General features: G+C 53.9%; 1 protein-coding gene across 28 annotated transcripts in view; it reads right to left on the reverse strand.

The window, feature by feature from the left end:
• Positions 1–12,683, reverse strand: part of ABR (ABR activator of RhoGEF and GTPase) — a 185,938-nt gene that overhangs the window by 43,046 nt on the left and 130,209 nt on the right. For 20 of the 28 annotated variants that reach the window (XM_086359865.1, XM_086359863.1, XM_086359878.1 and 17 more), the window contains 5 exons: positions 12,613–12,673; positions 7,130–7,182; positions 6,419–6,559; positions 4,158–4,300; positions 2,347–2,512 (listed from right to left, as the gene is read on the reverse strand). In XM_086359865.1, coding sequence (XP_086215991.1) covers positions 2,347–2,512; positions 4,158–4,300; positions 6,419–6,559; positions 7,130–7,182; positions 12,613–12,673 — 564 coding nt within the window. The remainder of the gene's footprint in view (positions 1–2,346; positions 2,513–4,157; positions 4,301–6,418; positions 6,560–7,129; positions 7,183–12,612; positions 12,674–12,683) is intronic. The other 8 variants (XM_086359864.1, XM_086359883.1, XM_086359873.1 and 5 more) reach the window with 1 other exon arrangement.

Here is a 12,683-nt window from a genome sequence, read left to right on the forward strand (position 1 = left end):
TTGCGGTCACACAGAAGAATGTGTGCCTTTTCCACTGGATGAGGAGGTCTGTGAGCATCTGGCGCAGCCCTGCAGCCGTCAGTAAGCATGGATTCAATGAAGCAGAAGGCCACGTCTGCACACCTGGGGCAGGACGGAAGGCCCAGAGCCTGCAGCTCCCAGGACCGGGTGAGGGACACGCATGCGGGATGCCCCTGATGTGCAGATGCTGGCAGACCCAACTGAGGAAATAGGCTCCCCTGAGGCTGGCTGTTTAGGAGGACACCTGTGCTGCTCAGGGGGCTCCCTCCGGGCAGGTGTACCCCAGTCCTAGACACTGTGAAAGTGAAAGCCGCTCAGTCGTGTCCGACTCTTTGCGACCCCGTGGACTATACAGTCCATGGAATTCTCCAGACCAGGACACTGGAGCAGGTAGCCTTTCCCTTCTCCAGGGGATCTTCCCAACCCAGGGATCGAACCCAGGTCTCCTGCACTGCAGGTGGATTCTTTACCAGCTGAGCCACAGGGGTAGGACATTCTCATGACCCAAACATCCCTGGGTTATTACTGTGGTTTTCCTCTCCTCTGTTCAGAGAAAGATATCTGGGTTGAAAGAATCCTTAGAAGCCATCTGGGCATGTGTCCTTCAACAACTTTTCATAAAGCACCTATTTATTACATGTTAAGTAGTAGGACATAGGGGACTTCCCAGGTGGCACAGTGATAAAGCATGTGCCTGCCAATGCAGGAGATGCAAGAGACGCTGGTTAGATTCCTGGGTCTGGAAGATCCCCTGGAGTAGGAAATGGCAACCCACTCCAGTATTCTTACCTGGAGAGTCCCATGGACAGAGGAGCCTGGCAGGCTAGCAACTGAGCATTAGCGCACAGAACTGAAGAAAACGGTCCCCTCCCTGGAGCTGAAATTCTAGTGGGGAAGAGAGACAGCAGAGTGTGCAATAACAACTCAGCACCAATAAAGCCAAGCAAAGAGGTAATCATCAAGAACCAGGAAGCCAGGCACCCAACCGAAACCCCCAACAGTGGGGAGACATCGGGGAAGGCTCATCTGGGGACGCGAGGCCTAAGCCAAGCCTGGATGGGTGAAGAGAAGCACCAAGGCCAACTAACCAAGCCCCGCCATGCTCTTCTTTCCATTCCTGGGGAAGGTTCCTTCTGGGTGTTTTCCTCTAGCCACTGTTTTCAAATATAATGAACTTAAGGCTGTACATTTTCCTCTAAAGAGCGCTTTGGCTGTATCCCCTGGGTTTTAATATGGAGTGCTCTCATTTTCATGCAGGTCTAAATAATTTGCAGTTTCCCTTTTGATTTCCTCTTTACCTGGAAAGTTTTAACTTCCCAGATATATAATTTAACTATATTCTAGTTGTTGACTTCTAATTTACTGCATTGTTGTTTGTGAACATGACCAGTACACTTTTTTTTTTTTTTTAAACTTGAGATTTCCTATTCCAAAACACTGACACTTCTGAATTGTGGTGCCAGAGAAGACTCTTGAGAGTCCCTTGGATTACAAGGAGACTAAACCAGTCAACCTGAAAGGAAGTCAACCCTGAATATTCATTAGAAGGACTGATGCTGAAGTTCCAATACTTTGGCCATCTGATGGAAGAGCCAACTCATTGGAAAAGACCCTGGTGCTGAGAAAAACTGAGGGCAGGAGAAGGGGGAAAGAGAGGATGAGATGGTTGGACGGCATCACTGATTCAACGGACATGAATTTGAGCACACTCAGGGAGACAGTGAAGGACAGGGAAGCCGGATGTGTCGCAGTCCGTGGGATCACAAAGAGCTGGACATGAACTTAGCAACCGAACAACAGCAAAACGCAGCCTAATACATGTTAAATTATCTGTAAATGTTCCATGTATGTTTGACAGAATCTCAGTTCTCTATCAGGATACAAGCTTCTGTGCATTTTTAGACCAAGTGATCTCCAAAGCCGCCTGTTTATTTATTTGCCTACTCGACTTGTCAATTTCTGAGGAGACTCCCAGGCCCTTCCTTTCTCACACATCCTGCTTTTCCTTAAGAAGACTTTTTCTCCTCTTGCTTTTGCAGTGTTTGGCATACACTGTTCCCCAGGAAACGTCCCATAATTAACCCCACTAAATTCTGAGCACTGACTCCTTGGCCCGACTTCTATCTGCCCAGTGCTCATGTGTCATGGTCAGACATGTTATCCTGAAGATTGTAAAGAAAGGCCTTCCTCTCTTACATCCTGCCTCCCTTGTCAGACTCCCAAATTTTATCACTTCTTCCTCCATTTCCCTGGCACACCCAATTCCAAGGTCCGCAATGAAAATGGCCAACTTCTCAGCCCCAGCTGATGCCAGGCTCTGCTCACCTCCTTCTGGATCTCACTCTTAAGGGCAGAGATCTTCATTTTCATGTCCTCCAGCTCGTGGTCTGGGAAGGGGTGCACCTGGGGACTGGCTTCAGACTCCTCAGGGGATGGAAACACTAGGTCAGCCAGGGGGATGTACCATTTGCAGTCATACTGCTGGTGCTTCCTGCAAACAGGTCAGAGGGAGATGTGAGCCACAGAGGAACTGGATTTTCAGGCTCGAATCTCTAGAACCAAAACCACCTGACAGGGATTGACTGAGAACTCGTCACAGGCAAGAATGATCCATACCCTGAGGAGCCTGATCAGGAAACATTCGTGGAATAATGATAGTCAGAGGGTCAGGCAATGGCAACCCACTCCAGTGTTCTTGCCTGGAGAATCCCAGGGACCGGGGAGCCTGGTGGGCTGCCGTCTCTGGGGTCGCACAGAGTCAGACACGACTGACGCGACTCAGCAGCAGCAGCATGGTCAGGCAGCGGTAAGGGCTCTGGACCTCCAGCCTGACATTCTTCTGGCCCAAGACGACTGACATTCTTAGGCAGCCCAAACCTCTAGTGTCTCAGCAAGAGTGGTCTCCCCTGTTCCCCATCCAACTCTTCCCTTCCAGCTTCTCTATACATAACTTACATTCTTTATCTTCTTAGCTAGAGATACAATACAGATGTAATTTTGAATGCCACCTCTTCTCAATAGAAGTCACATGGGATAATGACTCGAGGATTATAAAGCCACATCCAAGTCCAACGAGAAATAGTGCTGTGGTCCACTAGTAATGTCTGCCATGGGCAAAGGACTTAACGCAGAGGTATGTATGCTTACGACTGTCACCTCTGCTTTAGAATCATCTCAAACGTCATCCCCTCTACTGAAACTCAGAATAATAGCTTCTCCTTCTCTCACTTTCCCCAGGACTTCGCTTTGTACCTCCCTGCAATATTAAGCCTGTGGCCTGCCTCCCTCAGCACACCATAGGTGGTAAGAAAATAAGGCTGGAAGACCGTAGGAATACATATTGAAGAACCTTTTCTGCTTGTGACAGAGACACTCTAGTCACTGGGTACAGAGATGGAGCTCAAAAGCAGCTTTCAAGTCAGATGAAGGTTCAAATCCTGTTTCCTCTACTTTAGTTCTATGACCTTGGGCAACTTATTTCACTTTCCTAAGCCTTTTTTCTCATCTGTGAGATGGGGATAATAATACCTACTTTGTGAAGTCGCTGGGGAGATTAGAAATAATATATTCAAAGCATTTGTCATGGCACCTGGCATGGCACAAGCACTCAATAAATGGTAGAATCAGATTTAATGAATATTCACTGAATTGCAGTTAGCAAAAATTTAGAGCTGTCTAATAAAAGGAGAATGCCTAAGTAAATTATGGCATATCCACTTGTAACATCATGCAGGAAAGTAAAATGATGATTATGAAAATTAAGCAGCAAGAGGGAAAATGCTTATGACGTGAAATGGAAAAAGCAGAGCCCCAAATTGGGTATTCACTCTGATTACAAGTATATGAAAAAAATAAGAACATTTAAAAAAAACTGGAAGGAAATATAGCAGCAGGAGACTGATGCTTATGTTCGGGTGGGTGACAGGGTTTATTTCCCACCCCCTATAATTTGGTTGTATTATATTTATAATTAAAACCATGATTTATTTTTAGAAAAAGGCTATGAAGTAAAATAAAATTAATTAATATGTTTTTAAAAAGGGGGAAAAAAATGCAGATGGCCCCAGGCTGCTGACAGGCTCCACTGGGGGGTGGGGTCTAGTTCCCCCCCCCCACCAACCCCCCTGCACACTCACCCCGCTGATGTCTTCTTTAGCTTGGCGCACAGGAGGACGTCGGTGAAGAGGAAGACGTGCCGCAGTTTCCGGGAGCCCTCTGACACTTCCACTAGGAAGCCATCCTTCACCAGTTGCCGCGTCTGAGAGAGACCCAGCCCCGCCTGCTCAGGGGGGTCAGCCCAGGGCCCAGCCTGCACCCATCCAGCTGTGAGGGTGGGGGTGGGGGTGGGGGTAGGGCTCCAGGGAGGGACCATAGTGCCTGGTGGTTAGCAGCACTGGCTTTGGGGTCAGGCACCCAGGCTTGGGGATTCCAAGGTGGCACAGCGGTAAAGAATCCACCTGCCAGTGCAGGAGACACAAAAGATGCGGGTTTGATCCCTGGGTCAGAAAGATCCCCTGGAGTGGGGAATGGCACCCAGCTCTAGTATTCTTGCCTGGAAAATTCCATGGACAGAGGAACCCGGCAGGCTACAGTCCATAGGGTTGCAGAGTAGGACATGACTGAGCTCATAGCTAACACCTATTCTAACACGGGCTTACATCCAGACTCTGCCACTTCCTGGCTGAGATCTTGGGGGTAAGTTCCCTGACTTCTCTGAGCCTCAGTCTTAGCATCTGTAAAATGGAGACAATGACATTGGCCCCCATAGCATAGGAGCCATGGTATATGTAGAACAGTCAGTATAGTGCCTGGCATGTAATATATGATCCGAAAGTGGTAGCTTTCCATTTTTCCGCAGACCTCAACAGCTCATCCCTGGATAGACCCACAGTGGGTCATACATACCCCACCCACCTCCACCCTAGAAACGCCTCCCTAACTCTGCCTAAGATGTTGATCTCGTTACAGCGGAACTTTGATCTGCAGAACCACTCAGGCCTCTGCTTCTTGAGTGGCTTCTGCAACCCGCCTCAGGCGGCTGGATGGGGGACCCTGGGCTTCCCTCCGTGGGGCTGTCGCAGTGTCCTGGGGATCCTGCAGCTGTCTCTACCCTGGGCTCTGGCTGGTCTGGAGCATTTCGCTCCACGCATAACTTCCAGAGCCTCCTCCCCACCACCCTGAGCCCGCGGGCCTCTGTGGGGCTGTCACAGTCTGTCTCAGGCTTCTCTGTGTGACCTATATATGCTGCATATGTAGGTGAGCACGTAGAGAGCACACTATTAAAACGATCCCAAACTGGTCGTGCTCGAGGGCCTCTGGAGATCTCTCAGACATCCTCAGAGTCAAACCAGCTGGTGACATTCCAGGGTCTGCAAACCGGGGCTGGGGCTACATGCAGGGACAGCGCGCTGGTCCCATCAGCCAATCCCCAGATCCTGCCCCTCATTACTTCCCTCCCCAGGAGACACTGGAACTTCATAAACACTACAAAGGAGCAGAAAGGCAGCCAGCCTTCACTCCTGAACGCCACTTAATTACCTCTTCTGGACAGGAAGCTCCATATGTGGGTCAGGCTGCTGACCCACGCAGCTAACTGTCCCTCTGATTCTTCAAATTGCTTCCCCTCACTGAGGCACCCCCACTCCTCTAGCAAAAAGGGCCCCCAGGGAACTGGAGCTGCTAGCCACATCCAGGCGCCCACCTGGGACAGTTCAGTCACCTGGCAGCTTCAGCCACCTCTCCCTGACTCTCCAAGCTCCCTCTGCCTGAGCCATTATTTTCCAGAGGACCCCGAGGACACCATGCTGCCCAGAGGAGGTGGCTGCATTCAAGAATGAGACAGACAGAGCCCTGGTGCGGGGGTCAGTGTCTGAGGCTTGCTGAACACCCCAGCTATGGCTGCGGTCCCCAATCTTTCCAGCACCAGGGACTGATTTCGTGGAAGACAACTTTCCATAAACGGAGGGTGAGGGGGATGGTTTCGGGATGATTCAGGCTCATCACATTTACTGTGCCCTTTATGTCTAGTCTAATGCTGCTGCTGATGTGATAGGAGGTACCAGTCCACGGCCCAGAGGTCAGGGACCCCGAGCTAAAGGATCCAGCTCCAACACTGATAGCCAGGAGACCTTGTGCGGGAGACCTGGAGAGACTCTCCAGGCCCCAGTTTCCTCATCTGCCTCCGTGGACCATTATGAAGATTAATGAGATGCTGGACTTTAAGCGGTTGGCCCAGGACCTGAAGGCCTGTCCTTGGCTGGGACTGAGGGGTCAGGGTTAGAGAGCCACCGGGCATCGGGCAGTGGTGCCCATGTGTGTAGGAGAGCAGGGATGGGCGAGCTGGTGCCAGGCACCCTCCTCACCCTGGGGGCCAAGCCCCACTAGATCCTGAGCTCACCTCCCCCTTGGGGGTTGTGACTGCAGTCCGGCGGGGGTCGATGTCCTCATTGATGCTGGACAGGAAGTTCTGGGAGATGCGGAGGGCATCCTGTAGCAGCGGGTAGTCTGGGTGGTCCACAGGTGTGTGCTTTAGCAGGTCCTGGGAAGGATGGGGTGGTGAGATGGGGGAGCGGGGTGGGGCTGAGCGAGAAGACAGCAGGGAGAACTCAATCCGCACTGAAAGAATTCCAAGGGGGCCAACTAGGGACCTTACTCTGACTCGGTCATGCCTGCAAACGCTGAGCTAAGAATTAGGGTCAGAGCAGCAGGGCAGTGGCGCCCCTTTATTACTGCTGCAGTCATTCTTCTTCTCCCTGGTGGTGCAGACCAGGTGGAGTCTCCTCTCACCAAGCAGCTGGGAGAGACACCCCCCACTTACCCTACAGCTGCTCCAAGGACACTGGAGACCAGGCAAGGAATGAGGAGGCAGGAAGTGCCTGCCTCCCAGGGAGCATTTGGCCAAAAGTCAAGCTTAGTGGCCAAGCTATTTTTAGGCCCTGGGCCCATCAGCTGGTCACCACAGGCCAGGCAGGTGCAGTCAGGGCCCAGGGACCCTCTGCCCAACTCCCCGCATGGGCTGTTGTCAGTGACTCTGGTGCTTCTGCACCCTGGGCTCAGTCTCCCACCCACTCCTAAGCCCTCCCTGGCCACTCGGCAGGGAGACACTCACGTGTAGGACCAGGGTGCTCCTGGTGACTCGGTCAATGGGCTTGTAGAGCAGAGCTGTTGGGGAAGCAGGAACAGGGACAGGTCAGATGAAAGACAGGGAGGAGTTTGAGACCTGAAGGGCCAGCCTGTGCCCCGAGCCACCTCCTTCCCCTGCATGGACGTCCACTCACAGGAGGCCAGAGTGGATTCCACAGCAACCACGCCTCCATTCTCACCCCAAAAGACGGACACACAGCTCTGGTGACCTCGGCCCCTTCCACCCACCTCATCTTGACTCCCACTAGACATGATTTCTTGAAGGGCTATTTGTCCCCCAGGCCTGTCCCAGCCTGACCAGGCTCATAGCAGACACAGATGCTCCTCTGGACTCTCTGCTGAAATCACACAGCCTTACCCCTAACAGCTCCAGGACAGTGGGGGTCACACCCAGGACCCCAGACTGCAGGAAGGAGACACTGTTTTCCCAGGGAGGGAGGTGTCCCCAAACCCCATCATTCTCATATCCCTCTGGTCCAAGGCCTGGCCCCACCAGCTGGGAACGTCATGCTTCGTTCTGACCCATGTTGTTGACCTCATCTCCACGAGGAAGACCCCTATCTGTGCCCTCAATGCCCTCCTGGCTGAGGACCAGGGAGGCACGCCTGATGGCCACGGAGAGGCTCTGTTCTCAAGTGGCAGCTGATGGGGTAAAGATTTCCGAAAGGAATTCAGGTGGGGCTTTGAGTCAGAGAGCCCCTGAAGAGGCTTGGAAAATGCAAGCTCAGCAGGACCTCCCCTCACCACAACACCACAGGCCACACCCTTCGGCGACCAGGATACCAAATGAGGATGTCCAGGATTCAAGGGAACAGGTGAAGGCGGCAGCTGGCCGACCAACACTTCCGAACACAGCTCCTGCGGCAGCTGCGCCCTGCCCCTCCCAGCCTGGGTGGTTCAGCTCCGGGCCTGCACCTTTGCCCACGGGGTCATGACCTCTGCCCCCCTGCTGAAGGAGCAGTAAGAGGCAGGATGCTGGTCTGGGGAGGAGGTCCAGAGTGGGTATCCCATGGGATCAGGCTGTGACAGGTACCAGGGCTGACACTCATGTTCCAGCCAGCCCCCAAACCAAAGAGTTCCCCAAGGCCCTGGATATTAATACCCTGCGCATTGCTAAATGGTCACTTGGAAACAACTGCTGGCTACGGAGAAGATGCAGTCTCAGCGGTGTGCCCTGAGCCTCATCTGCTGGCTTTGCTTGGCTGCCCGTTAGAATCAGTGGGGAACTCTCAAAAGATTCAGATGCCTCTTTTTCCCTCTCCCATCAGCTAAACAGCAGGCTCTGCTGGGCAGAACCCAGGCATCAGCATTTTTACAAAGCTCCTTTGTGGATTCTGAGATGTCATAAGGGTTGAAAACCACTACTTCAGGCAAACACACCTCCCATGATTTATTTGCAGCCCTTTCTTAATCTAGCAACTTCTAGAACCCCTCCCTGTCCAAGGGCAATGGGTGCTAGAATGGACAAGATCAGGTTGGCCTATCCTGGGCCAATGAGGATACAGATCGGTCACCAGCCCAGGAGGGGCAAGTTCTGAGGCTGTCTAGGGCAGCGGTCCCCAACCTTTTTGGCGCCAGGGACTGGTTTGCTGGAAGACGGGAAGAAGGGCATGGTTTCAAGGTGATTCAAGTGAATTGCATTTATTATGTACTCTGATTTATTATTATTATTACATCAGCTCCACCTCAGATCATCAGGCATGAGATCCTGGAGGCTGGGGACCCCTGGTCTAGGGTACCCACCTGTGGCTCAGCCCATCTGCAGGGCAGGGGGAAATCACTCTCTGAGAACCCGAGACCCAGAGAAAATCCAAGTTCAGCAGACACCAGCCAGGGTGGGCCTCGAGTTCCTGCCCAGAGAAAGTTGATACTGCAGTGTCAGCCCCCTCCATCCCTCTGCTGGGTCCCAGGAGGAAGAGGTTTCTGACTAAGCTCAGAGGTCTGCACAAATGGCAGGTTGGGTTTCAGAGGGGTTATTAATATGCCTCGAGTCACCTCAAGAGTCCACTTGATTGTGGCCATGGAATGAGTCCTAATGTATCAGCCCCAGATTGGGGAGGGGCAGCTGGGAGGAAGGTGGGGAGAGGCCAAGAGCAAGGACAAGGCCCCAGGGCCGCGGTCAGATATGGAGGGAACCAGGGCGGCCGTGATGGGCGTGCCCCACACCTGCTTCCCCTGAGAATGCAGAGTGCACAGCTCACCCCCCGCCCCATACACACCTGCTCCCTGCCTCTGCTCCTCCCCCTCTCCCTGCTCCTCAACATGTGGTTCCCATTTCTGGGGCACACACCATTGACCAAGTTGCAATGCCCGTCTTTCCCCCTCCTCCTAAAAGCCTTCCCCAATCAGGACTTTCACAACCAACATTCACACAGCCTAAAAGACAAACCATGACCTGTGCAAGGTGGGCCTCTCTCTAGCTTGCTGAGTACTTTACTCCGTGTCCAATGGCACTGTTTTACATGTGCTATTTCCTTTTAATTAAAAAAGGAAGGGACTGTCCTGGTGGTCCAGTGGCTAAGACTCCACGCTCCCAATACATGGGGCCCCGGGTTCAACCCCTGGTCAGGGAACTAGACCCCACATACCGCAACGAAAGATCCTATGTGCCACAATTAAGACCGGGCACAGCCAAATAAACAAATAAAGGAATAAATACACTTTTTTTTTTTAAAAAAAAGGAAAGCAATGATCACTAGTCCTATTTTACATATGCAGAAAATTCTCCAAAGTACAAAGAAGTTTTATGTAACTTGCTCACAATCACAAAGCTGTAAGAGGCAGCTGGGTTTTGAATGTAGGTCTACCACTGCTCCCTAATTTTGAGCCGTCCCCCTCCATGGGGGAGGGCAGCACCAGCAGAAGCCCAGTGGTCCTTGAGAGGGTTCTGGGAAAGATTCATCAAGGAGTGGATGAGCTGGCCTCTCTTGTTGCCAAGGTGAGCCCCCTCCTTAGGGGCCTGAGTCAGACTCCCTTTGCCTCCCACCCCCCCAACCATGTTTGGCATGGAGCCCTGGAGAGTGGACATTCGGTACCTAACCACTAAGGCAGACAACCACAGTGGTGGTGGTTTAGTTGCTAGGTCCTGTCCGACTCTTATGACCCCATGGATTGTAGTCCACCAGGCTCCTCTGTCCATGGGATTTCTCAGGCATGAATACCGGAGAGTGGGTTGCCATTTCCTCCTCCAGGGGATCTTCCTGACCCAGGAATCAAACCCAGGTCTCCTGCATTGCAGGCAGATTCTTTACTGACTGAGCTATGAGGCAAGCCCAGAGTGAGCCCTAAGTCACTCAGCCTCCCTCAGACGTCAGACCAGCACCCTTTGGAGGGGCTGAGAAGGTTCAAACAGTGTGGTCAGTAAGGGCCCCTTCGCACCTAACCCCTCACACTTTGAAGCTGACTTCATCTCAGGGGTGGAAGAAACCCTGAACTTCAGGTCCTGAGCCTGTTTCACTAAAACTAAGCTTCCTTTTTGGGGAAGAAAGAGGAAGCAAAGGGCCGACTGTTTCCTCTTTAGAGAAGCAGAGTGGAGACTTGACCAACTCCCTGGCCAGATCGAGAAGGGCATTTCCCCTCCGATCTTCAACCAGGCCAGCTTCAAGTCCAGACTGTCAGGATCTGAGCCGAGGGGTGGGGCCCAGGGCAGCCTCTGCCCGCTAACTAGTGCTCCCCGTGCTGTCCAGCTGGGACAGCCAGAGAGGGACGACCTCAGGGTCTCTCTCCATCATGAGCAGTCTTCTATACAGGACATCTAAGAAGGGGAGGGGACAGCTGATTGTGCACAGAGGTCGCAGGGAAGAGCCCGGAAAACCTCAGCATCGCTCCTCCAGCAAGCTGCCGCCCGCCTCTGTTCAGCCTTCAACAAGGAGCTCCAGGTTACCACGGAGACATGAAAGCAAAGTGACTGAGAGAAGCTGAGACAAAACGCCTGCCTGGTGGGAGGGAAGACGGTCCTGAAACCAGCCGCCTGCCCTAGGGGCCCAGAGCAGCAGGCCGGGGGCATCACTTGACCCTTATGCCCCTGCCAAAGGCAGCCTGGGTCATCCCGAAGGTACCTCTTGCCTTGGAAGGCGGGGCCTGCCGGCTTCCGGACACCTACCTCTTTGCCTAGGCTGGTGCCAGTCTCCTCTGAGCCGAGAACCTGGGTGGCAGCACACACCTGTCTCGGGACCCCTGTCCCTGAGGGAGCTGCAGAGGATGCTCCGTCTGCCCCCTGGCCCCCCACCCATCATACAGTGGGGGTGTGACCTTCACAAAGCAGAACCTGCCACGCCCCCCTCTCCCACCAGCACTCACCGCGGACCTTCTGCACTAAGCAACAAGACCTCAGCTCAAGGGTCTCCAGTGGTTAGAACGAACCCCCTGGGGGCTACCCAATTCCTTCCTGCTCCCAACCATATTCACGTTCTCCAGTCGCCTGTGCACAGAGCAGAGAGCCAAGGCAGTGTGTGCGCTCCAAGCACACAATACCCTGGTCACTCACCATCCTCTCCTCTCGCCCGAAACAAAGAGACTCCCAACTTCTCCCTCCAGCAGGAGCTGGCACCCTCCGAGCCCAAGGCACTGCCATCTGGACCATCTGGCCCTCTCCGATCGGCCCCTGCTGACCCCTCTCCAGCCCCGGGGTGGCCACCCCTGCAGGTGCAGCCTTGTCACTTTTTCTCCTTGACAGCCTCTCCAGGAAGTTGCTCCCAGCTTCTGGAGCTGAGCCTCGAATTCCCCCCACAGATCCTCGGAGGAGCCTGGCCCCTTCAGCCCGGTCCTCCCATTTCCAAGCCCCCTCTGCCTGGAGGGGCCCCCAGACTTCAACTCCAGGTTGGAAGCTGGCCGCCCGCGGCTTAACACAAGTCCAGCCACTTGTTCCCCCTCCCTACCCTGCTGCCCCCCACCCCCCCTTGCCGGCCACATTTCCACCCCTTCCATCCACCCACTCCATCCGGCCCCCAGAGGTGGGAGGACACCCCCACCTCCCGCGAGAGGAGGCCTGGGTTACCATAGGTGCAGTTACAGCAGAAGCGAATGATGAGAAGTATTTCCATGGCAGCCTGCGTCCCCGTGGCGGGAGCGTGCGGCCATCGCTCCGGGCTCCCCGGCTCCCCTCAGCGGCCCGGCCACTCAGCCACCTTCGCGGCTGCGGCTGCACAGCCTCCAGAACCAAGCAGCCGCTTCTGAGTGCGCCTCTAGCCAGGGGGAGGGGAGGGAGGGCGGTGCGCGTGGAGCAGGGAGGAGGAGGGGAGCGAGGCGCCTGCTGGCATCCTAAGGAGGAGCACGTTTGTAGCTGGCCAGCTGCCTGGGGACAGAGGCTGGATTCCTCCTCGCGTGCACGCGCTCACACACACACTCACACACACGCGCGCGTGTGAGTACGTGTGCACATACCTACAAGCAAGGCACAAAGCCAGACAAAGGAAGGTGACTGTTAATCCAACCCTTTCCCCATAGTACCTTCCATAGTGACTGATGTGTGGCTGTCCCTGGAGTCCTTGGGACCTTTCACCTTGAGTTCCTGCCAAACA

This window comes from Bos grunniens, chromosome 19 (genome assembly GCF_055505025.1).
Source record: "Bos grunniens cultivar Pamir isolate PY7600 chromosome 19, Bosgru_T2T1.0, whole genome shotgun sequence".
Classification (NCBI taxonomy): Eukaryota; Metazoa; Chordata; class Mammalia; order Artiodactyla; family Bovidae; genus Bos; species Bos grunniens.